At 44.1% G+C, this 25,000-nt stretch overlaps 2 protein-coding genes across 6 annotated transcripts in view; both read left to right on the top strand.

Annotated features, from left to right (window-relative positions):
* Positions 1–16,598, top strand: part of LOC108268650 (zinc finger protein 585A) — an 18,914-nt gene extending 2,316 nt beyond the window's left edge. The window contains exons 2-14 of the mRNA XM_053682354.1: positions 2,663–2,853; positions 2,952–3,059; positions 3,274–3,545; positions 4,673–4,740; positions 4,865–5,049; positions 6,255–6,948; positions 8,019–8,070; positions 11,162–11,390; positions 11,492–11,602; positions 11,917–12,188; positions 12,550–12,617; positions 12,732–12,931; positions 14,523–16,598. Coding sequence (XP_053538329.1) covers positions 2,712–2,853; positions 2,952–3,059; positions 3,274–3,545; positions 4,673–4,740; positions 4,865–5,049; positions 6,255–6,948; positions 8,019–8,070; positions 11,162–11,390; positions 11,492–11,602; positions 11,917–12,188; positions 12,550–12,617; positions 12,732–12,931; positions 14,523–15,541 — 3,420 coding nt within the window. The 5' untranslated portion in view covers positions 2,663–2,711 and the 3' untranslated portion in view covers positions 15,542–16,598. The remainder of the gene's footprint in view (positions 1–2,662; positions 2,854–2,951; positions 3,060–3,273; positions 3,546–4,672; positions 4,741–4,864; positions 5,050–6,254; positions 6,949–8,018; positions 8,071–11,161; positions 11,391–11,491; positions 11,603–11,916; positions 12,189–12,549; positions 12,618–12,731; positions 12,932–14,522) is intronic.
* A 3,079-nt stretch (positions 16,599–19,677) lies between these two features.
* Positions 19,678–25,000, top strand: part of LOC108269214 (coiled-coil domain-containing protein 136) — an 18,571-nt gene continuing 13,248 nt past the window's right edge. For 2 of the 5 annotated variants that reach the window (XR_006982907.2, XR_006982906.2), the window contains exon 1: positions 19,678–20,332. Coding sequence is in view for 1 of the 5 variants with exons in the window: in XM_017474925.3 (XP_017330414.1) it covers positions 20,281–20,332 (52 nt within the window). In the remaining 4 variants the exon portion in view is untranslated. Of the gene's footprint in view, positions 20,333–20,367; positions 20,554–25,000 lie in introns of those variants that run through there. The other 3 variants (XR_001813436.3, XM_017474925.3, XM_017474926.3) reach the window with 3 other exon arrangements.

Below are 25,000 nucleotides of genomic sequence, written 5' to 3'. Positions count from 1 at the left end.
CCGTTACTAACACCTTTATTAACACCGTTACTAACACTGTCACTGCCTTTACTACCACCGTTACTAACACCGTTACTAACACCTTTATTAACACCGTTACTAACACTGTCACTGCCTTTACTAACACCGTTACTAACACCTTTATTAACACCGTTACTAACACTGTCACTGCCTTTACTACCACCGTTACTAACACCTTTATTAACACCGTTACTAACACTGTCACTGCCTTTACTAACACCGTTACTAACACCGTTACTAACACCTTTATTAACACCGTTACTAAGACTGTCACTGCCTTTACTACCACCGTTACTAACACCGTTACTAACACCTTTATTAACACCGTTACTAACACTGTCACTGCCTTTACTACCACCGTTACTACCACCGTTACTAACACCTTTATTAACTCCGTTACCAACACCTTTATTAACACCGTTACTAACACTGTCACTGCCTTTACTACCACCGTTACTAACACCGTTACTAACACCTTTATTAACACCGTTACTAACACTGTCACTACCTTTACTACCACCGTTACTACCACCTTTATTAACACCGTTACTAACACTGTCACTGCCTTTACTACCACCGTTACTAACACCGTTACTAACACCTTTATTAACACCGTTACTAACACTGTCACTGCCTTTACTACCACCGTTACTAACACCGTTACTAACACCTTTATTAACACCGTTACTAACACTGTCACTGCCTTTACTACCACCGTTACTAACACCGTTACTAACACCTTTATTAACACCGTTACTAAGACTGTCACTGCCGTTACTAACACCGTTACTAACACCGTTACTAACACCGTTACTAACACCGTTACTAACACCTTTATTAACACCGTTACTAACACTGTCACTGCCTTTACTACCACCGTTACTAACACCGTTACTAACACCTTTATTAACACCGTTACTAACACTGTCACTGCCTTTACTACCACCGTTACTACCACCGTTACTAACACCTTTATTAACACCGTTACCAACACCTTTATTAACACCGTTACTAACACTGTCACTGCCTTTACTACCACCGTTACTAACACCGTTACTAACACCTTTATTAACACCGTTACTAACACTGTCACTACCTTTACTACCACCGTTACTACCACCATTACCACCACCTTTATTAACACCGTTACTAACACTGTCACTGCCTTTACTACCACCGTTACTAACACCTTTATTAACACCGTTACTAACACTGTCACTGCCTTTACTACCACCGTTACTACCACCGTTACTAACACCTTTATTAACACCGTTACCAACACCTTTATTAACACCGTTACTAACACTGTCACTGCCTTTACTACCACCGTTACTACCACCTTTATTAACACCGTTACTAAGACTGTCACTGCCTTTACTACCACCGTTACTAACACCGTTACTAACACCTTTATTAACACCGTTACCAACACCTTTATTAACACCGTTACTAACACTGTCACTACCTTTACTACCACCGTTACTACCACCTTTATTAACACCGTTACTAACACTGTCACTGCCTTTACTACCACCGTTACTAACACCGTTACTAACACCGTTACTAACACCTTTATTAACACCGTTACCAACACCGTTACCACTGCCTGTACTAACACCGTTACTAACACCTTTATTAACACTGTTACTACCACCGTTACTAACACCGTTAGTACTGCCTTTACTACCACCTATACTACCACCTTCATTAACACTGTTACTAACACTGTTACTACCACACCCGCTAACGTTACAGACGCTGAAGGCTTCTGGATTGTGTATTATTGTCTGCAAAAAGAATCCGTTTCACGTCAGTTTCATCACATTCATTTTATTGGATTAAAATATTTAACATGAACGTCTTTTCTTATTCGTCTATTTAATGATAATCATAACGAGTCTTTACTGATCACATTACAGCACAGTCAAATTCTTTTCTTCACACTGTCTCTCTCTCTCTCTCTCTCTCTCTGTCTCTCTCTCTCTCTCTCTCTGTCTCTCTCTCTCTGTCTCTCTCTCTCTCCCTGTCTCTCTCTCTCTGTCTGTCTCTCCCTGTCTCTCTCTCTCGCTGTCGCTCTCTCTCCCTCTCTCTCTCTCTCTCTCTCTCTGTCTCTCTCTCTCTCTGTCTCTCTCTCTCTGTCTCTCTCTCTCTCCCTGTCTCTCTCTCTGTCTGTCTCTCCCTGTCTCTCTCTCTCGCTGTCGCTCTCTCTCTCTCTCCCTCTCTCTCTCTCTCTCTCTCTGTCTCTGTCTCTCTGTCTGTCTCTCCCTGTCTCTCTCTCTCGCTGTCGCTCTCTCTCTCTCTCCCTCTCTCTCTCTCTCTCTCTCTCTGTCTCTGTCTCTCTGTCTGTCTCTCCCTGTCTCTCTCTCTCTGTCTCTCTCTCTCTCTCTCTGTCTCTCTCCCTCTCTCTCTCTCTCTCTCTCTCTCTCTCTCTCCCTGTCTCTCTCTCTCTGTCTGTCTCTCCCTGTCTCTCTCTCTCGCTGTCTCTCTCTCTCTCTCTCTCTCTCCCTCTCCCCCTCTCTTCCTCTGTATAAAATGTGCTGAGATGAAACTGTTTAAGTAGATGTTTATTTTTGCACATCTTCTACCTCTTTACTAAAATAAACGCTTAAGACACAAAACACTCATCACTTTCGTGTCCTAGGACACGTTTTGTTTTTTTTCAGGCCCTTGGTGATCAGCTGGGTGAGGACATGCAGACGGACGTGTGCAGCACTTCTGATGGAAGAACATCGAGCTCGGTGGGACACGTCGCCTGTGTGGACCAACAGAACAGAGAACCCTGGAAGAAACCTCTGAAAGAGGAAGAAACTGATGAAGATGAGGATTTCATCTGTAAGGCAATCGCGCACCTTCTCTTCCCATCTGCGACGTTAAACACGTCAGATGTTCACGTGTGTTTCAGTATTTAAATTTGTGTTATTATTCTTTAGACGGAGGAACATCAAGCTCTCTGGAAGACCTCACCCCTGAGGACCAACAGAACCTAGGATTGCAGATCATTCTAAAGGAAGAAGAACCTGAACATGATGACTACCTCTGTAAGACACGTTAGCAGTCCAGTGTGAGAAGTAACCTACATGACAGTGATAAATTCTAGCTCACTGTTTCGTTTGAAAGATTGTGGTTGTGCATAAAGTTCTGTTATTGTCTACATTTTGAAGATGACACATCTGAGTGTAGAAAAAGAAAAAACCCAGCACACGGTGTGATTACAACGTCTGAAGCAAGAGGAAATGATTTCTCTCGTTCCAGACTGTGAGGACTGCAAATCTTACTTCGTCAACAAGTGCGAGGTTCACGGTCCGGCTCTCTTCATCCCGGACATCGCGGTTCCACTGGGGGTCGCTGACCGGGCCAGACAAACCCTTCCTCCCGGTCTGGAGATCCGGAAGTCCAGTATTCCCGACGCAGGCCTGGGAGTGTTCAACAACAGCGACACTATTCCAGTCGGCGCTCACTTCGGGCCCTACCAGGGAGACACGGTGGACCGAGAGGAAGCCATGAACAGCTCCTACTCCTGGGTGGTGAGTTAGCTTCTATTAGATGTGAGTTACCACGGGAAGTCCGCCGTTTGGCTGATTCTAGAATCCGCACGCATCTCGCTGTGTACAGAGTCACTAGTTGTGGTAACTGTTCCAATCTGTAACTGAACTGGTTTGCTAATCGATGCTAGCTTCACTGATCTGGATTATATTGCACTTACATCGGTCATGTGATGCAAGACTTGATTGGATGTCTTAATAATTGACCACAAACAAACCAGCGCAGGAACACAAAACTAATGCCTATTAGTGGCCTCTCAAATTCCCGATTCTCTGAACAGAAGATGGAAATCCACATGGACAAATCTCAGAACATAAAGGAAATATTCTGGAGATGAACAAGGGTCTACGATCCTCTACATGTGTTCTTCACATCAGCGTAAGGATTAGAGCTGTAATTCCGCCATCTTATTTGGGGTGTTAATATTTTTGAACTGGAAGGTTAGATTTGTACATTTGATGATTTGAGGAGCACCAGGATGGTTTCCTTCTGAACTAGTGGAGTTTTTCCTGCTAAGTACAAATAGCACAGCGTTACATGGGTAAGCTGTAGAAGCTCCGGCCGTTCTCATCGCCCTGAGTGACTCGGGCAGGCTGGGGTACTCCACAGAACCACAGTTCCATCCATCCATCCATTTTCTGTAGCGCTTATCCTACACGGGGTCGCAGGGGGCCTGGAGCCTATCTCAGGGAACTCGAGGCACAAGGCAGGGGGCACGCTGGACAGGGCCAAGCTGTTAGAATCGCACACACACTCACACACTCTGGACAATTTTAGAGACGCCAGTCAGTCTACAACCCGAGTTGGACTGGAGGAGTACCTGGAGGAACGCCCCGAAGCACGGGGAGAACATGCAAGCTCCGTGCACACAGGCCAGAGGCAGGAATCGAACCCCCAACCCTGGAGGTGCGAGGAAAACGTGCTAACCACTAAGCCCCCCCAACCCAACATAGATAGTCAAAGTACCTCAGGTGTGCCATGTTAATCATTACCCCTCTAGCTCTTCCCTAAGCACCTCCCTCCCAGTGCAGACCGGTGTTAAACCACGCCCCCACCTGCTGCAGCACTGTTCGTAGTATTAAATGCAAAGGCCGTAATCTTTCTGCAGGTGTACCAGAGCGAGCAGTGTGAAAAATACATCGATGCCACGTCAGAGATGAATTCGAACTGGATGAGGTGAGGAACGCAGTACTGAAGGATTTTGCTCTGTTGCGTTTTTAAACTCATTGATTTCCATCTTCCTCCTAACCGATCGCTCCCTCTCACTTTCTCTTCTGGTTTCTCTTCCTAATTCTCTCAGGTACGTGAACTGTGCTCGTAACGAGAGAGAGCAGAACCTGGTGGCGTTCCAGTATCAGGGTGGGATTCTGTACCGCTGCAGTCAACCGATCGAACCGGGACAGGAGCTCCTGATGTGGTACGAAGAGGATTACGCCAAGGACGTCACATTTGATTACCTCTGGAACAAAAAGTGCTCCGAAAACAGTTACGTCTAAACTTTTTTACTGTCAAAAACTAAATGTATCTATAACGCACTCAGCAGCGGCCTGGAGAACAGCACTGCAGCTTATGCCTCTCGGCTTGTGTCAGTATTTGTCAGTCCGGCGGTACCTGGAATGGCAGTTTTAACAAAAAGAGGTCAGTTCTTTTGTGTTGGCTCAGTGGGGACCGGAGACCAGAGAAAAGAAAAAGGGAAAAAGAAAAAGAGAGGGAAAAAACACAAAGATCTCATCAGCACTTTAAATGCTAAATGATCTGCACTTATATCGCCGAAGGCCTTTTAACCTTAGTTTCTTGTTCACCCATTCACACACACACACACACACACACACACACGCCAATGGTAGCAGAGCAACACATGCAAGGTGCTAGCCGCCATTGTGAGCAACTTTATGTGCCAAAAGTATGTGCACCCCTGACCATCATACCCATACATTGGTGTTTCCACAAATTGCTGCCAGAATGTTAGAAGCACACAGTTGTACAGAACGTCTCTGTACGAAGCGTCTCTGTACGCTGCAGCATTTCTGTTTCCTCTCACTGGAACTAAAAGGGTCTGGGTCAGGGTTTCAGCGAGCTCCATGAAGACATGGTGTGTTAAGGTTAGAGTGGAAGAACTCGAGTGTCCTGCACAGAGCCTTGAGCTCAACCCCACTGAACAGATTTCGGGTGAAATTGAATGCAGATTGTAGGCCAGGTCTTCCCACCTGACATCAGTGCCTGACCTCACTAACGCTCTTGTAGCTGAATGAACACACCTCCCCAAATAGAAAGCCTTCCCAGAAGAGTGGAACACATTGTAACAGTAAAGGTTCTCCATGTATTTGGAGTATGATGTTCAACGAGCACATATCGCCGTGACGGTCAGGTGTCCACATACTTCAGGAGGCTTCAGGGGTTGGTTCAAGATACCATCATTGACTGCGAGGTTTTGTCCCCCAGCAGACGTCACTAATGCTTATGGCTCATTGCAGCTGTTTCCCTAAATCTAGTGAAAAGCCTTAAGTCTCACGAGACCAGTTCTAGCTGCAGGATTTTAAAGATATCCTCCAAGTGCAACGTCTTCTCACACAGTTCAGTGTTTCTGGATTCTTCATAGCTGGAATTTAGCCGATGCCTGATCTGCTTAGCCTTGACAATAATTGTTGTATCGTATTGCTGACTTTTGAATATATTTTTCTTCACTACAGATATGAACTACACCTTTCTGCAGATCTTCACTTGCTCTTTATGTCCACTCTCCTATACATCTGAAATTTACCTCCACAAGCACATCAAGCGATGCCACTACGAGGAATATCTGAGACGCCTGAACTCGGGAGAGATCGTGGGCCTCCCGATCAACACCTCTCAGGAACAACTCGAGAGGAACAATTACCACTGTTCTTTCTGTGGGAAAGGTTTTACTTACCAGAGCGCTCTCCAAAGACACCAGCGCTTTCACACGGGCGAGAGGCCGCATAAGTGCGCGCAGTGTGGGAAGAGTTTTACTCTACCGGGCGGTCTCCAGCTTCACCAGCGCATTCACACAGGAGAGAAACCGTACGAGTGCCCACAGTGTGGAAAGAGCTTCAGCGAGAAAGCAGCGCTTCGTAGACACCAGCGCATTCACACCGGAGAGAAACCCTATCCCTGCGTACAGTGCGGGAAAAGTTTTACTGAGAAAGCAGCCCTTCAGAGACACCAGCGCATTCACACCGGAGAGAAACCGTACCACTGCCTGCAGTGCGGAAAGAGTTTTAATCAACAGAGTCATCTGGAAAAGCACCAGCGCATTCACACCGGAGAGAAGCCGTACCACTGTTTACAGTGCGGGAAGAGTTTCAGTCAGCTGAGTAACCTCCGAAAACACCAGCGCACTCACTCAGGACAGAAGCTGTTCTAGTGTTTGCAGTTTGGGAAAGTGAAGCCAGACTTTCACACATTGAACACTTATAATTATATTTCTGAGCACATTTGGTGTTTCTAAACAAGGCGTAAGGCTGGGGTCAGGAACAGGAGGGTCACGAACGCAGCTCCACAGGTAGCGGAGAGAGACCGCCCGCCGCAATTGAACCGTCCACAACGCTGACACGGGACCGACCTGAACCGCCTACACACACAACACGACCGGGATAACTGCGGAGACATTTGTGTTAAAATTTTAATAACTATATGCAAATATAGACGGGTATCTCCTCCACCCACCCAACCAGGCCTGATAGTTTAAACAGATCATTCTGTGTTGTAATAATCTGGTTTTGGAGAAACTGACGAGTTTGCTGTACTAATCGATTCACTCGTGTTGTCAGTGATTTGAACTTGATGTCATTTGAATGCTAGTATACTTGGTATTACTTTGTTAATATCTTTATGTACTATTAAATTGTAAAGTCATCCTAAGTTAAACGGATGGTTGAGTTCTGGTTCCGGGCCGACAGTCATTGTGATGACTCCTGCGCTTGTTTTAATGTTCGACCCTTCTCGTTATAGGAAAATGGAGGAGGAGCAATTTTATTATCTATCTGTCGATTTCTGGAGCTGGGAACTCTCAGGTGAATGCAGCTGATAAAGGCCTCTTTTTATTCCATGCTATTCTCTTGCTTTTCTTCTTTCTTTGTTTTATAAAACTGATTGATGTGGATGTTTGTCATCATTTACGGTCACTCCGACGTCGTGCAGCTGATTTATTACGCTGATTGCATGGTTTTGTTTTGATTAACAGACGCTAACTTGGACCCAATAAAACCCAAAACACTTCTCGCGGTGATTGTCCCCGTTATCGCTGCTCGTATACAGAGAGGTCGGCTTGCGTGAAGTTGCAACCCAGATACCGTGTGTTCCTTTGGTACCACAACAACAAAAGTTGAGGCCTTATCCAAAACCACAAAACCAATGTAGACTGGATTACTGCGCTCCTGTGACCGGTCGACTGTTCTATGTCCTGTACGGAACCCTCAGTGTTCCTCCTGAAGCCCAGGTTCAGCTATCGGACAGAGACTACTCTCCACAATCCACAACCTGGCAGTAACTTTTCCTGGAGGAGTGTGCTTCACCTGAAATTGGAACACACTCTCTGTTGTTGTTTTTTAAAAAAAATAGGGAACACCATCCCACTGTGCCAGTCCAAAGGCATCGCAAAAATCCTGGATGGACTGAGTGCTTAAAAATGTTGCTGATATGATCTTGGGCGGAAACCCAGGGTTCAGCCAGCAGGTTTCTGTGAAATGATCTGGCCAGCAGTGTGTGCAGGGTGAGCTTATCTTGGGGAGCATAGTGGACTAAGATGCCTTGTTTCCTTCAGAAACAGCGTGACCGGTTTGTCAGGCAGTGTCCATGGTACTGTTACACACTGCAGTGGCCTCTATATATACACCTTTCTGCTGTCTAGCAGTTCCATTTAGAAGGATAGTACTTTGGGAACCAGATACTGCTCTGGATCCAGACGATGGATTCTCAGAACAGTTTCGCCTGAGAGCATTCGTCCATGTACTAGTGCTCGTGTGTCTCATGGGCTGCTGGGTTGCAGTTCCTCCTGTGGTAAAACCCACAGGAACAGTGAACCTGGTTAATTCTGATTTATTTCTGCATGCTCCTGAAGCCAGCGTTGAAGATTGCAGTTTATTTACCAGACTGGAAATCTCTTCCAGACATGGCCTCGGCTCAGCAGACAGACGGGTTAGCAGTGAAAACTTTGCTCCAATCACAGTGTTGTTTCCAGCTAAAGTATTATGCTAGCTATGAGCAGAGTCTCAAGACTCTTAGACCTGCTATTCAATTAGACCAGCCCAGCTAACACTGCAAGCACAGGGGTGGGGAGCGCAGTATGGTGAAGGAGAGCCACTCAACCACCCTAGTGGCACACATTCATATTCCACAGACACTGGACTATATGAACAACTCCGAACATCAGAAGATACATTTGATGAAGGACTAAGAGGTAAGTGCCATAATGCGCAACAGCACAGTTCATAGCTGTGTAAATGGACAGAGCTGAGGTGATGGATAACAAGAGAACCCAAATCAATCTAGGAGTTCCGACTGGACCCAAAAATGACAAAACTCATTCAGTGCACCTTGAAGAGCTGAAAGATGATAGGAGTCTTTCATCAGCTTCAGAGGACAGGTTAGATATAGATTTGATTTTACTTATGCAGACGGCTCCACATGCGTGGTCTGAGGTGTAGAAGGCCAGAAGAAAGGGAATGCTGGATAAATAACAGTGGCCTTTATATCAGTTACTTGTCATATTTTATACATACACATTAATATTTTCAGTTAGCATAATAGTAAATGCCCAAATACTGGCCTCTGGGTTGCGCCACCTACTGTGCAGGTGTAAAATACATTCTCAGTCAGCGCCACCTATCGGACAGGTGTGAATTAGCTGAAGGCGATCAATTGTTTCACGTTCGGTGTGAAAGCATCGTCCATCTGTGATTCGCTTCGATTTATCGCGTCGTGCTCAGTGTGAAAGTGTGAAAGGACATTAAAGGCGTGTTCACACCGGGACGATTTTCTCCGTGTTAGTTTGTGTTCACACCCACGAGCGACGCGCTGAATGAAAGTGTAAATTCACTCCCTGACAGTAGATGGCGCTTATTGAACAGCAATAATACACCGGTACACAAGGTGGCGCTGCACAACTTTCCGTTTCTGACACCCGCTCAGCACTGAGGAAGAAGAGAGACCGTATTTACATTTTTAAACCGTTCACACGCTTTTTTGTAAACTCGCTAAAGCATGTACACTTGTGAAATGTGAGTTATTTAGTGATTTATACTGCAGCAAATACTTATTTAAAGCTCTCATTTTAAACAGAACACTCTTTTAAATAAGCAATGATTTGAATTATATCAAAGACACAGCAATAGCATTCACATACTTGTACTTACAAACGTAGCTAAAAAATTGACCAAACCTAAAGCTAATTTACCTCACCATGCTTCTTTAGATTTGATTGAGAATTCTTAAAGTCAAATATGTAGTTTTTAGTGGGAGGCAACAGAGATATTCAATTCAGTTAGATTTTTATTTGTATAGCGCTTTTAACAATGGACATCGCCACCAAGCAGTTTTACAGAAATATATACATTCCGGATATAATTTTATTATCCTCAATGAGCAAGGCACAGGCGACGAGATATCTCATCTTGTACAAATTATTGCTAAATCCCGGAGAAGAAAACCTCGTTTCTTCAGATGCTCATCCAGCTGTCTAAAGCTTGACTCCGTCTTGTCCACTGTTGTGTTAGTTATAATAAAAAAGGAATAATTAGTCTCTGGTAGCAACTGATTAGCATAGCAACCGGACAAGCTCAGAAAACAATCTAATAGTATTTGAGATTAGTATTATTTATATTATTTCCTTTTTTTTCTTCTTAGTTTGATGATTATACAGAGCTCCACTAGAGGGCGCGGTGCCGCTTCAGAGCTGCAATTAACTCAGAAGAACAGAAGAAGACGAGCTGGAACAGAGGAGGCGCTTTTACATCTAGCTACTCATCGGCACATAAAATACTTCGGATCCAGTTTGAATCGATATTAGGTTTGATTTAGTCAATCTCACTTTTTGTCTGTGTTTGAGGTGATTAAATGTTTTCTTCTTTAGATCCTGAGGTAATGTACGTTGAGTTGCTCGGCTAACATTAGCTGCTGAATCCCAAATTGATGTCCACTTCCCATTGTGGTGCACTACCTAGGGCGATGTAATAATGGCGTCTGCGCACTATCTAGTGCACTACGTGTACACAGGGAAGCGATTTGGGAAGCGTTGCGTTTTGTAGCGTTGTTAGCGTTTTAATGAATTTATTTCAGTGATTTCTGAATTAGCATGCTCTCATTAGAATTTTAATAATGTCTGGAATGTGCTGCTGTAAACATTATTAGTTATCGTTTCAAACAAAAACCCCCTCAAAAACACTACAAATTGTAAATAAATATTCCAAACTCTACTATAATAATTACCTAAATTTAAGCATTAAATGTTTTATTTAAATTCTTTTATTGAGAATTTGTTCTTTTATTTATTACACAGGTGTTAAATGATAAACCAGCGTCAAGGGTTACACAAAGCATAACAGTGTAGAGATCATATTGCTCTTTTTTTGGCTCCTAAAAACCGTCCCAGTGGTCTGGAACTTCCAGAACCAGAACCACAAAGATATCTTTTCTGGCCCTGGATCAGCTGGGTGAGGACATGCAGACGGACGTGTGCAGCACTTCTGATGGAAGAACATCGAGCTCGGTGGGACACGTCGCCTGTGTGGACCAACAGAACAGAGAACCCTGGAAGAAACCTCTGAAAGAGGAAGAAACTGATGAAGATGAGGATGAAGATTACTTCTGTGAGACAGTCACGTACTTCAGAGACGTGTCTACAGATATAATAACACTTTAACTGTTTTAATTTGTTTGTATTTTTTACTTAAACTTTATGAAACCCTAGACGGAGGCACATCGAGCTCGGTGGAAGACGTCACGCTCGAGGACCGAACAGGACAGAACGGAGGGTTCCAGATCGTTCTGAAAGAAAAACCTAAACACGATGACTATCTCTGTAAGACACCAGAACACAGAGTCCAGTATAAATGACACTTTAGTGATAATTTTTTCTTAAGAAAGATTAATTTATGATATTTTAGCCATATTTAAAAGTTTTTTTTTTTTTTTTTTTTTTTTTTTTACTTAAGGTTAATGATATTGGTATTTATTTAGAGCACATTGTTTGTAATTAAACAAAGCTATGAGGAGAAAATGGTTCTGTGTGAAGTTCTGTTTATGATCTAAAGGCGAATTATGATACATCTGAGATGTTTAGAAATAAGAAAATCTTTGGTTTTAAGGAACCCATTAAAACATTTCTCGTTCCAGACTGTGAGGACTGCAGATCTTTCTTCATCAACAAATGCGATGTTCACGGTCCGGCTCTCTTCATCCCGGACATCGCGGTTCCACTGGGGGTCGCTGACCGGGCCAGACAAACCCTTCCTCCCGGTCTGGAGATCCGGAAGTCCAGTATTCCCGACGCAGGCCTGGGAGTGTTCAACAACAGCGACACTATTCCAGTCGGCGCTCACTTCGGGCCCTACCAGGGAGACACGGTGGACCGAGAGGAAGCCATGAACAGCTCCTACTCCTGGGTGGTGAGTTAGCTTCTTAAGATCAATTTTAAGATGGTTCTATGGACTCATGTTTCTTGTGCTGATCCTTAGATCGTCATGAGCAAAGAGAACCTGATTTATTTTTGCTAATTTAGATGACTTGAACTGAATTAATTTCACGAATGTAGGATTGCGATACGGTGGCTAGCAGACAGTCGGTTTAAACTAAAATGTCTGGTGTCAGTCAGTCTCCATTTCCATCAGCCCCACTCAGTCCCACTCAGTGCTGTAGAAGTGGTACAAGTATGTTGTTCTAAATGGTTCTGATAAAACTAGAGAGTACCATTTCACTGATTGTCTTAATGGATAAAAAATATTTGAAGTATAATGACATTTTTTGCAGATATACCAGAGTAAGCAGTGTGAAAAATACATCGATGCCACGTCAGAGGTGCACTCTAACTGGATGAGGTCAGGGATTTTGTCTGTTCTGTCTTTGTTTAGTATAATTGATTGGACCCTTAAAATTTTTTTTAACCATCGCTCTCCCTCTTCACCTTTTAATTCTGTCCCTCGTTCTCTCAGGTACGTGAATTGCTCTCGTAATGATGAAGAGCAGAATCTGATGGTGTTTCAGTATCGAGGGGCGATTCTGTACCGCTGCTGTCGACCCATCGAACCTGGACAGGAGCTCTTGGTGTGGTACGATGAGGAGTTCGTCAAATATGCCGGCATCACGTTTGACTACATCTGGAACAAAAAATGCTCTGCGAATAGTTACATCAGTGAGTTGTTGTTGGTGTTGTTATTATTATTATTATTATTATTATTATTATTATTTAGTCTTGAAACTAATATTTGGATTAAGTGTGTTATTTTCAGGTCAGTGTTGCAGTTTTCTAACACTAATCATCTGCCAAATAGTAATAATAAATAAAAACTGAACTGATTTTGGTGTGTGAAAGCAAAAAGACAAGGAACTGTTTACTGGAATGTGACAAGCTCTAAAGCACACAATTGTATAGAGCGTCTCTGTATGCTGTAGCATTACACGTTTCCTTCACTGGAACTAAGAGACCTAAACCTGTTCCAGCATGACCATGCCCCTGTACACAAAGTGAGCTTCATGAAGGCCATGGCCAAGAGCCATATCACCTTGCAGTTCTTGCCGGGTGTCTCACTGAAGATAAGCAGGGTTGAGCCTGGTCAGTACCTAAGGAAAACTAAGGTTGCTGCTGGAAGTGGTATTAGTGAGGCCAGCAGGGGGCGCTCACCCTGTGGTTTGTGTGGGGCCTAATGCCCCAGTATAGTGACGGGGACACTATACTGTAAAAACAGAGCCATCTTTCAGATGAGACGTTAAACCGAGGTGCTGGCCCCCGGCTTTATCGGGACTTGCTCTGACCCAAGAAGTTTGTTCTCTTATGGAAAGAGGTCTCATCGTGGCCCTTGGTCTCATGGTAAATTTCGAGGTTGGTTGCAGACCATCTGGCCCTAAGGTTCTTCTTGCGGAGTCAGACACACGTTGGGATGGTGTGTACCTCCAGTAGAGTGGTGTCTGCACCCAGTAATGGTAGTCCAGATCTGTGAGAAGTTTACAAGGCACAGGTAGACCTCATCACCAGTGCCAAGTGGTTAAGGGCCTGTCTTCTTGGCAGAGCTAGACAGCTTACTTGGACAGGAAGCCCTAGCTCACAACTGGCCTCAGAACTTATTATACGCTTGACCACTGATTCTTCCTACTCTGTGAAGGATCCAGCAACTAGGCCCCAGAGTGCTATACATCGCCTCAAAATGGCTTACAAGACCGTGGTTCGAACACCCTGGTGGTTCGTCCCCAGGCAGGCACCCTCAGCCGTTACCTTTGGGTCTTACTCCTCTGACTAAATCTCACTCTTCAAAGTGACTCTTGGATAAATTACAGACAAATTCACACCAACTTCACAACTTCATAGCTACTAATTTCATGTGACACGACTGCACAAGAACACCATGTTTTACAGTATTTAGAGCAGTGGACACCAACCCCCTTCCTTGAGATGTACCTTCCTGTAGGTTTCACCTCTCCAACCAAAATCTAACTCACCTGTTTTAGTCAATCAAGAACTTCTTAAGGGAATGATTACATGGTCAGGTTGACACGATTATGGTTGAAGATAAAGTCTTCAAGAAGGTAGATCTCCAGGAACACGGTTGGTGACCACCGATTTGGAGTAATGCTCGTTATTCAGTCATAAACAAAACATTAATAACAATATTGAATGGTAAATATGTATTACTTAACATAAGACAAAATCCTTTGGACTGTTTCTGATTATTTGTTTCTTAATTTTGCTGCATTTTGCATCATCTTTTACATTTGGTTCTTTACCCCAGACACGAACAACACCTTGACACAAGTCTTCACCTGCTCCTTGTGTCCACTGTCCTACACAGTTCAAATTTACCTCCACAAACACATCAAGAGATGCCACAATGAAGAATATGTGAAACTGTTCAAATCAGGAGAGATTGCTAGTCTTCCTGCTGACACTTCTGAGAAACGACTCCAGAGAAAAAATTACCACTGCACGTTCTGTGGAAAGGGTTTCATTTACCAGAGCAGCCTCCAACAACATCAGCACATTCACACCGGTGAGAGGCTGTATCAGTGCTCGGAGTGTGGGAAGAGTTTTACTCTACAGAGTAGTCTCCAACTACATCGGCGCGTTCACACAGGAGAGAAACCCTACGAGTGCCCACGGTGTCTAGAAAGTTTTAATGATCAGATTGATCTCCAAGCGCACCAGCGCAGTCACAGAGGAGACAAGCCGTTTGAGTGCTCACAGTGTGGGAAGAGCTTCAGTGAGAGAGGAGCACTTCAAAGACACCAGCACGTTCATACAGGAGAGAAGCCCTATCACTGCTTAGAATGTGGAAGGAGTTTTTCTCAACAGTGTAATCTTCAAAAACACCAGCGCATTCACACAGGAGAGAAACCATATCACTGCTCACAGTGTGGAAAGAATTTTAGTGACCGGTGCAATCTCCAAATACACCAGCGTATTCACACTGGAGAGAAGCCGTATCACTGCTTGCATTGTGGAAAGAGTTTTAATCAGCAGAGTAATCTCCAAAAACACCAGCACATTCACACGGGACAGAAGCCGTATCGCTGCTCAGATTGTGGAAAGAGTTTTACTCAACAGAGTAATCTCCAAAAACACCAGCGTATTCACACAGGAGAGAAACCCTATCGCTGCTCACAGTGTGGTAAATGTTTTAATCAACAGAGTAATCTCCAAAAACACCAGCGCGTTCACACGGGAGAGAAACCCTATCACTGCTCACACTGTGGAAAGAGTTTTAGTGACCGGTGTAACCTCCACACGCACCAGCGCACGTCCCACACGTAACAAGTGATGACTGTTTCAGAAAAATGTCACGTTGTTCTGCATGTTTTTCTGAAGTCCTGTGATTGGCTTGTCATGATTTGTGAAGTATAGCGTTTAAATCTCACGTTAGCAATTGCTGATTAACGATAGCATTTTATTGTTGTTTTATAAATTCCCTTCTCCTTCCTATTCTCTTCTCCATGATCTCATTCCCTCTGTCCAATGGTCACAGCGTCTCCATCTCTCAAGTGATTGCAGCTGCTCTATATATTATACATCTCAGCCGGTTGGTCTCTCTGTCGCAGCCCCTTGATCTATTGAGGATTGCAGCCACATGGTCTCCAGAGGATCAGAACCACTTGGTCTCTCAAGGACCGCAGTCTTTTGGCTCTGTTAAGGATCACTGCCTCCCAGTCTCACAAAGGTCGCAGCCCTTCAGTCTCAGAAGGATCGCAACCACTCAATCTTTCTATGATCGCAGCTCTTTAGTCTCACAAGGACTGCAGCCCGTCGGTCACTCTAGGATTGCAGCCCCTCGGTCACTCTGGGATCACAGCTGTTTAGTCTCACAAGGACTGCAGCCCCTCGGTCACTCTAGGATCGCAGCCCCTCAGTCACTCTAGGATCACAGCCCCTCGGTCACTCTAGGATCACAGCCCCTCGGTCACTCTAGGATCGCAGCCCCTCGGTCACTCTAGGATCGCAGCGCCTCTGTCACTCTAGGATCGCAGCGCCTCTGTCAATCTAGGATCGCAGCCCCTCGGTCACTCTAGGACGCAGCCCCTCGGTCATTCTAGGATCGCAGCTCTTTAGTATCGCAAGGTCTGCAGCCCCTCGGTCACTCTAGGATCGCAGCCCCTCGGTCACTCTAGGATCGCAGTAATATTTATTTGAGAGTACAGTTGGTATATATTGTTGCATTTTGGATTGCTGTCGGTCTTGACTTTGTGTTAATATATTATTTATTTGTTTGTTTTTTCAGAACGACCGTAAGTAGGATGGAACATGCTTACTAAACTAAAGTATTTAATAGCAGTATATGTTTTTGAATAAACAAGATTCCCTACTGTACACTTTATTTCTTTCCTGTTTCTTCTCTTTATTTTAGTATTGTGCATTCAGGCTGTCAAATCTCTTCAGAAATTACAGTAAAATCTCAGTTTATTAAAATGTAGTTCTCAAATGGATTTGAATATTAAATTATAGTGATTGTTATACTGCCAGTTATTATTAATGCATAAAACCTGCGTGGTGATGACTGTCTGTCTGTTTAGGCAACAAAATCCAATCAATTAACACATGGGGATTTTCAGGTGTTTGGGAATTATGTCTTCATATTCAATGTTTAATTGACTGATCGTAAAGTTAGGGCTTTCCAATGATTTCCATATAGCCATTATAGTGAGCTGGGCGAATTGTGCTGAGCAGAGTTCTTGGAGGCTCCTGGTGACAGATCAATAGTGAATATTATTGACTGGACACTTTTCCTGTGTCAAGCGACAATGATCACATGGCCAAATGCTCTTGCTAGCAGACTTTTGTCAGCTCTTGAGTGAGAGGATAGCAGGCTGTAAAAGAATCCTTGGCCATCAGGTGTCTTTGATAATATCTAGAAGTTTTGCAGTCTTCAGCCACTGCTCTCCGCAGCATGCACTTCACAGTTTGGGTTTTTAATGTAAAGTATTTAAATATTAAGTATTGATTTTCTGACTTGCTTAGATACTTGAAGGAGTTCCAGAGAGTTTAGAAAGGTCATTTAACTGTAGTTTTGTGGATTCGTCTGCAGTTTATAACAATCTTTATGTAAAGAGGAACTGTCTTTGATGCGAGTGTGATGAATGACCATGCACATGAACATTGATAAACTTCACGCTGTACACTTCATAACTTCATAACATCAGCTCAAAACCAAAAGAAGCAAACATTGGAAGGCACATATATTATGCCTGATCAACTACAGTACATTTGGTGTACACTTTATTCTTAGTGGATGGGAGGGATGGTATGATTCCAGCCCCCGTCAATCAGAGGGACGCTAGCCAGTCATGGGAATCTGTGAGCTCTTGTTTGAGGAGGAAAGATGGTGCTTTGCTGCCTGACAGGTAGGACGAAATTGTGGCTGGAAATTGACAAAAGACAAAATTAGAAGGAATTGAGGTAAAAATCCCCTAAACAAGCCCTTGTGTTCAGTGCAGCGCTGTTTCCTGATCGTTCGGTGACCCCGGCGGACAGTAACGAGATTGCACTGTCATTATTCAGAGATGAATTTAGATCATAATCTTGTTTATTTTACCAAAAAACACTTAAGCTCACACTGAGGAATTGAAATGATTTATCATCTGTGGGAAGCCACATGACTACCTGCTACTGTAGAGCCGTTTCTTTACCTGCAGTTTGTCTGTGGGGCGGGGCTTATGTGTCACAGAGAATGCGTTTGACTGGACACAGATTAATTAGTAAAAACTCTTTTTAAATATTCTGTTACGTCTACATGAACAAAAAGGTGTAACACCTATTTTTATGCTGTGTGTGTGTGTGTGTGTGTGTGTGTGTGTGTTCATTAGTAAGCTATAATTAATAAGCAAGGCCAGAGTGATTCTCATCATGTTGGCATGACGACGAGAAGAACAGGGAGACCGTGATGAGGGCAGAGAGAAACGACACTGTGTGTGTGAGTGTGTGTGTGTGTGTGAGATTTGTAGTAATATTAATTGGATTGTCTTATTCCCCGCACTGTATAATATACTAATCATGTTCAGGGTTCTAGAATGAGTTTGTTTATGGATTGATTGGAGCATCCTGGAACAGTTGAGCTTCTCTCTCTCTCTCTCTCTCTCTCTCTCACTCACTCTCTCTCTCTCTCTCTCTCTCTCTCTCTCTCTGTTATTAAATATCTGTTAGAGGGTAAGTGGTAGTGTCTGTATCAGTGTCTGTTTCTGTGTTTTGGGGTTTTTTTTCCCCTGTAAAATTACAATTGTGTATTTGTCATGTTCATTTCACTTCTTGTTGCCTAGCAACCATCCGGTGCCAGAGGAAAGCCGGGGGGTTAAATGGTTTCAGGAAGCTGGTTGTGTGTTTTTGTGTGTGAGAGAGGTCCTCAGTGAGTGTGTAACATTACTTCATTACATGGCATGAGTGTGTCTGCGTCTCTATCTTTTAGGTTTAATAAATAAAAATATTAATGACCCTGATGTAAAAAAAAAAAGGTTTGATTTGAGACCACGCTGTAATCGCCGAGTTCTCACTGCGCTGGAGAACCTGCTACTGTCAGTTCAGCTTCTGAAAAAACTCACTGTGAGATGTTTACCGATTGAGCATTGTGGTCTTCAGACACAACCCATGGCGCAACGATAACCAGCTATATGTAATGCTGCATTTTATGGCGCTAATTATTTATGTTTTAAAATCCCCTGGATTTTTATGAAGCCCACTGCTAACGTGTTAGTGCTAGCTTGATTTACTGAAGAGTTATAAATTAGTTAAACTACAGAAGAAAATGAGGGAAGATCTTGTGGAGGAAGTTCCGCAGACGTGTAGAATCTGTTCTTACTGAAGCTGTTCTGGAGTCTTGTTCTGGCCTGAACACCTCACTAACACACACCATGTTGGGGTTTTCCTTAATTTGTCACCCATCTGTACTTCTCCGATGCCACAATCATCGCGAAGACCAACACTGCTGAGATTAGGTTGTGCTTCTTTACTTTTCAGTTTATAAACCTCAGATGTGGCAAATTTTTAAATCGTGAAATTCCTCCTGCACTGAGACGGACAGCTCCACAGGCCACGCCTCCTGCACTGAGACGGACAGCTCCACAGGCCACACCTCCTGCACTGAGACGGACAGCTCCACAGGCCACGCCTCCTGCACTGAGACGGACAGCTCCACAGGCCACGCCTCCTGCACTGAGACGGACAGCTCCACAGGCCACGCCTCCTGCACTGAGACGGACAGCTCCACAGGCCATGCCTCCTGCACTGAGACGGACAGCTCCACAGGCCACACCTCCTTCCACATCTGTTCACTCCATCTTTACACACTTACACTTTAACACATTGCATAACTGCAGTGTATCACCACACACACACACACACATTTATTTACACATGTACTTCCTGTCCCTCTCCTTCTCACAGCAGCAAAGAAAGAGAGAGAGAGAGAGAGATGGAGGGAGAGATGGAGGGAGAGAGATCGTTTCCAGATTTCTCATGACCTCCTAAAGGGTTAAGGCACGCTGTGCCTCACTGGAATTTTGTGTGTGTGTGTGTGTGTGTGTGTGTACGTGCACAGTGCATTTCTGGTGTGTTGTGTAGATAAGACACCAACTGTGTGTCAAAAGTGAAGAATGTGAGAGAACGAGAGAACGAGAGACACAAGTTTTAGTGCTATGAAAAACGAGACCCACATGTTTGGTGAATAAACGAGAGAGACGGAGGAAGAAAGGAAGGACGAGAGGGAGAAATAGAGAGAGAACGACAAAGAGAGAGAGAAAGAAAGAAAGAGAGAGAAATAAATCGAGAGAAATAGAGAGAGAGACAGGATGCGTGAAAACAGCAACAAGGAAATGAAATGCAGTCGGAAGAGTTTGCTACACATCTCTCTCTCTCTCTCTCTCCCACGCTGTATCAGATTCAGGCTCTACTCTGTGTAGTGTGTGATTTTCTATCCTTCCCCTTTGACTGAGTGTGTGTGTGTGTGTGTGTGTGTGTGTGTGTGTGTGTGGGTGTGTGTTAGGACTCCGTCCCTCTCCTCAGTGAAAACCATGGATGGATTGCGTCTGCCACCACTTATAGAGGAAGTACTGGACTCCACAGGTACGAGACACACACACAGACACACACACACACACACACACAGACACAGACACACACACAGACACACACACACACACACAGACACACACACAGATTGCGTTTAGCGATAGCTGAAAGACAGAGAGTGTGAGAGAGAGACGGAGATCAGAGAGAAAGAGTGGATTCACTGAGGTCCTCTAACTGTTGGATGTTTACAGGATGTGATGGACTCCTCTGAGCAGGTGTGTGTGTGTGTGTGTGTGTGTGTGTGTGTGTGTGTGTGTGTGTGCGTGAGAGAGAGAGAGAGAGAGAGAGAGAGAGATATGTTTTCTCAGGAAAGTGTAGCTGAATGTGGCTGTTTTTTCTGTCATCCATTTTGTGTCGGGGCAGAACGATGGACTGCAACACACACACACACACACACACACACACACACACACACATGCACGCACGGTCAGAAGTATGGAATGTAGAAGAACAGTGATGTCATTGTGAGCTCGCAGTTGAGTTGGTGTACAGAGTGTGTTCTGTTCTGACTCTTCCAGCAGAACTTTGGGGTTCTTTTGGTTCCTCTGGGGAACGTTCACGTCTCAGGGCCCATCCTTTATGTTCCACTGGTGAGAGAACATGAGGAAGCTGCAGTGATCCTGCAGAGAGAGCGTGGCATTGTGGTGTTACTCATCTGACTAGAGAACCTGTCTGCTGCGCTCCACACCCAGGGAAGCTTTTCCACCTGAATGACAGTGTTACGAAATGTTTTGGTGCTGTGTGGTACAGTACCATGTGGTACGGTACTGTATGTTATGTTACTGTGTGGTACGTTATTGTATGGTTTGGTACTGTGTAGTATGGTACTGTGTAGTATGGTACTGTGTGGTACGGTACTGTACGGTGCGGTACTGTTTGATATGGTACTGTGTGGTACGGTACTGTATGGTGTGGTATTGTGTGGTATGGTACTGTATGATACAGTACTGTGTGGTACAGTACTATATGGAACGGTACTGTATGGTGTGGTACTGTGTGGTACGGCACTGTGTGGTTCAGTACTATATGGTACGGTACTGTATGGTGCGATACTGTATGGTACAGTACTGTGTGGTACGGTACTGAATGGAATGGTACTGTATGACACGGACTGTGTGGTATGGTACTGTGTGGTACAGTACTGAATGGTACAGTACTGTATGGTGCAGTACTGTGTGGTATGGTACTGTTTGATACGGTACTGTGTGTTATGGTACTGTGTGGTACGGTACTGTATGGAACAGTACTGTGTTACAGTACTGTGTGGTACGGTACTGTGTTACGGTACTGTGTTACGGTACTGTGTGGTACGGTACTGTGTTACGGGACTGTGTTACGGTACTGTGTGGTACGGTACTGTATGGTGTGGTACTGTGTGGTATGGTACGGTACTGTATGATACGGTACTGTGTGGTACGGTACTGTGTGGTACGGTACTGTGTGGTACGGTACTGTGTTACGGGACTGTGTTACGGTACTGTGTGGTACGGTACTGTATGGTGTGGTACTGTGTGGTATGGTACGGTACTGTATGATACGGTACTGTGTGGTACGGTACTGTGTGGTACGGTACTGTGTGGTACGGTACTGTGTTACGGGACTGTGTTACGGTACTGTGTGGTACGGTACTGTTTGGTGTGGTACTGTGTGGTATGGTATGGTACTGTATGATACGGTACTGTATGATACGGTACTGTATGGTACGGTACTGTATCATATATATATATATATATATAAACTCAGAAGCGTCCTGTTTTCAGGAGACTGTATTTTAAAGATAATTTTGTAAAATGAGAATAATCTTTACAGATCTTTAATCTGAAGGTTAAATGATGTTTCTAATGAACCGTAAACAGTTATTGCACGTGCAGCTGTGGAGCGGTCCTTAAGACACGACAGTTTACAGGAGGAAGGTGATTAAAGTCAGTTACAGTAAGTTAGGACACTAACGAGACTTTTCTACTGACTGTGGAAAACACCAGAAGAACGATGTCTAGGGTTCCTGCTCACCTGCGTGAACATGCCGTAGTCCTGCTGCAGGAGACATGAGGACTGCAGATGTGTTCAGAGCAATAAACTGCAATGTCTGTAAGACGTCTGAGACGTGCTACAGGGAGACAGGAAGGACAGCTGTCCGTCCTCGCAGTGGAACATTACATGTAACCGTGTGTCCTCCAGACGTGATGGAGAACTTGCAGATGCCTTGGTGGAAGAGTGGAGGAACATCTCACAGCAAGAACTGACCGATCTGGTGCAGTCCATGAGGATGAGATGGAGATATAAATATATATATATATATATATATATATGGCTTTAATGGAGCGTTAACACTTGGCACTCTGTGTGAAGCGACGAGGTGATCGCAAGACCGATCCTGCTCAGATCCTCATTAATCTCACACTCCAGAACCATGCGCTCAAACCCTAGAACCTTGTGCTCTAAACTTTGCATTCTAGAACCCCGAAACACTCTAATACCTAAAAACGTGTTCGAGTTTGTTATTAAAACCGTTTCAGAATCATTTTGACCGGAACAGAAACGGTTAATGTTCTTTTACTGTGTGGTGAATTAACACATGCAGCGATGATTTTCAGATTTGTGTGAGAACTTGTGTGTGTGTGTGTGTGTGTGTGTGTGTGTGTGTGTGTGTGTGTGTGTGTGTGTGTGTAAGCGCTAAGTGCAGAAATGGTGATGGGGAGTGTGTGGGCGCAAACAGGTACAATAACAAGATGTGTGTGGGAGTGAGAGAGACAAAGAGCGAGAGACAGATAGAGAGAGAGAAGGAGAGAGAGAAAGGGAAGAAGAGAAACAGATAACACACACACAGAGAGAGAGAACACACCATATTGCTTTGAATGTTGAAGTTAGATTGAGTAAAAGAAATTTGGAGTTAGAAGTTAATAGTTAGTTAATGGTTAGTTAATGGTTAGTTAATGGTTAGGATTAGTTAAGTGTTATATAGCATTATCTAGACAGGTGTTAGGGTTAATTACAGTTTCTCAACTCTAATAATGCTTTATAAATCTTTTGTGCAGAACTGGAGATCATTCTTTTATTTATAAACATCTTGTAAACATTGTCACGTGTCTAGAAAGTGTGTAAATAATTTCATACAATTCTATTTTTATCCTTCATTATATTACAATGTGCGGCAGGTCTGAAATGTGATCGTGTGTGTCAATGCTTCACTGTTCCACTAGATGGTGCTGTCAGAGTGTAAAAACCACACACACACACACACACACACACACGCACACACACACACACACACACACACACACATATTTCTGAGTGCTGAGTCAGTGTTAAAGATGTTCTGATGAACTTCAGCTCTGATATGTCTGAGTTTTAGACAGCTCAGTTCTGTCCTGCGCACGTCGTCTGTATAAACATTGCTATATATGTGATGTATTATACTGCAGTGAGTGAAAGAGAAAATTATTTCCTTGACATTCTGCTCATTTCTATTTGATGTGATCCTGTGAATAAATGAAGAGCCTCGAGATAGAATGTAGATTTTTCTTAATTAGCAATTAGCTCCATAACATAATACTATTTTATCATGAATACATATGCAGTATAGTCAGACCGGGTGTGTAATTTTTACAATGGAGTTGTGTGATGATGATAGTGTAGTGTACTGGTGTAGAGTACTGGTGTAGAGTACTGGTGTAGAGTACTGGTGTAGTGTACTGGTGTAGAGTACTGGTGTAGTGTACTGGTGTAGAGTACTGGTGTAGTGTACGGGTGTAGAGTACTGGTGTAGTGTACTGGTGTAGAGTACTGGTGTAGTGTACTGGTGTAGTGTACTGGTGTAGAGTACTGGTGTAGTGTACGGGTGTAGAGTACTGGTGTAGTGTACGGGTGTAGAGTACTGGTGTAGTGTACGGGTGGAGAGTACTGGTGTAGTGTACTGGTGTAGAGTACTGGTGTAGTGTACTGGTGTAGAGTACTGGTGTAGTGTACTGGTGTAGAGTACGGGTGTAGTGTACGGGTGGAGAGTACTGGTGTAGTGTACTGGTGTAGAGTACTGGTGTAGTGTACTGGTGTAGTGTACGGGTGTAGTGTACGGGTGTAGTGTACTGGTGTAGTGTACTGGTGTAGAGTACTGGTGTAGTGTACTGGTGTAGTGTACTGGTGTAGTGTACTGGTGTAGAGTACTGGTGTAGTGTACTGGTGTAGAGTACTGGTGTAGTGTACTGGTGTAGAGTACGGGTGTAGTGTACTGGTGTAGAGTACTGGTGTAGTGTACTGGTGTAGAGTACTGGTGTAGTGTACTGGTGTAGTGTACTGGTGTAGAGTACTGGTGTAGTGTACGGGTGTAGAGTACTGGTGTAGTGTACGGGTGGAGAGTACTGGTGTAGTGTACTGGTGTAGAGTACTGGTGTAGTGTACTGGTGTAGAGTACTGGTGTAGTGTACTGGTGTAGAGTACTGGTGTAGTGTACGGGTGTAGAGTACTGGTGTAGTGTACTGGTGTAGAGTACTGGTGTAGTGTACTGGTGTAGTGTACTGGTGTAGAGTACTGGTGTAGTGTACGGGTGTAGAGTACTGGTGTAGTGTACGGGTGTAGAGTACTGGTGTAGTGTACGGGTGGAGAGTACTGGTGTAGTGTACTGGTGTAGAGTACTGGTGTAGTGTACTGGTGTAGAGTACTGGTGTA

This window comes from Ictalurus punctatus, chromosome 8, assembly GCF_001660625.3.
Source record: "Ictalurus punctatus breed USDA103 chromosome 8, Coco_2.0, whole genome shotgun sequence".
Lineage (NCBI taxonomy): Eukaryota > Metazoa > Chordata > Actinopteri > Siluriformes > Ictaluridae > Ictalurus > Ictalurus punctatus.
The sequence above is the reverse complement of the archived record's forward strand: the minus strand, read 5'-3'. Positions and strand labels throughout refer to the sequence as shown.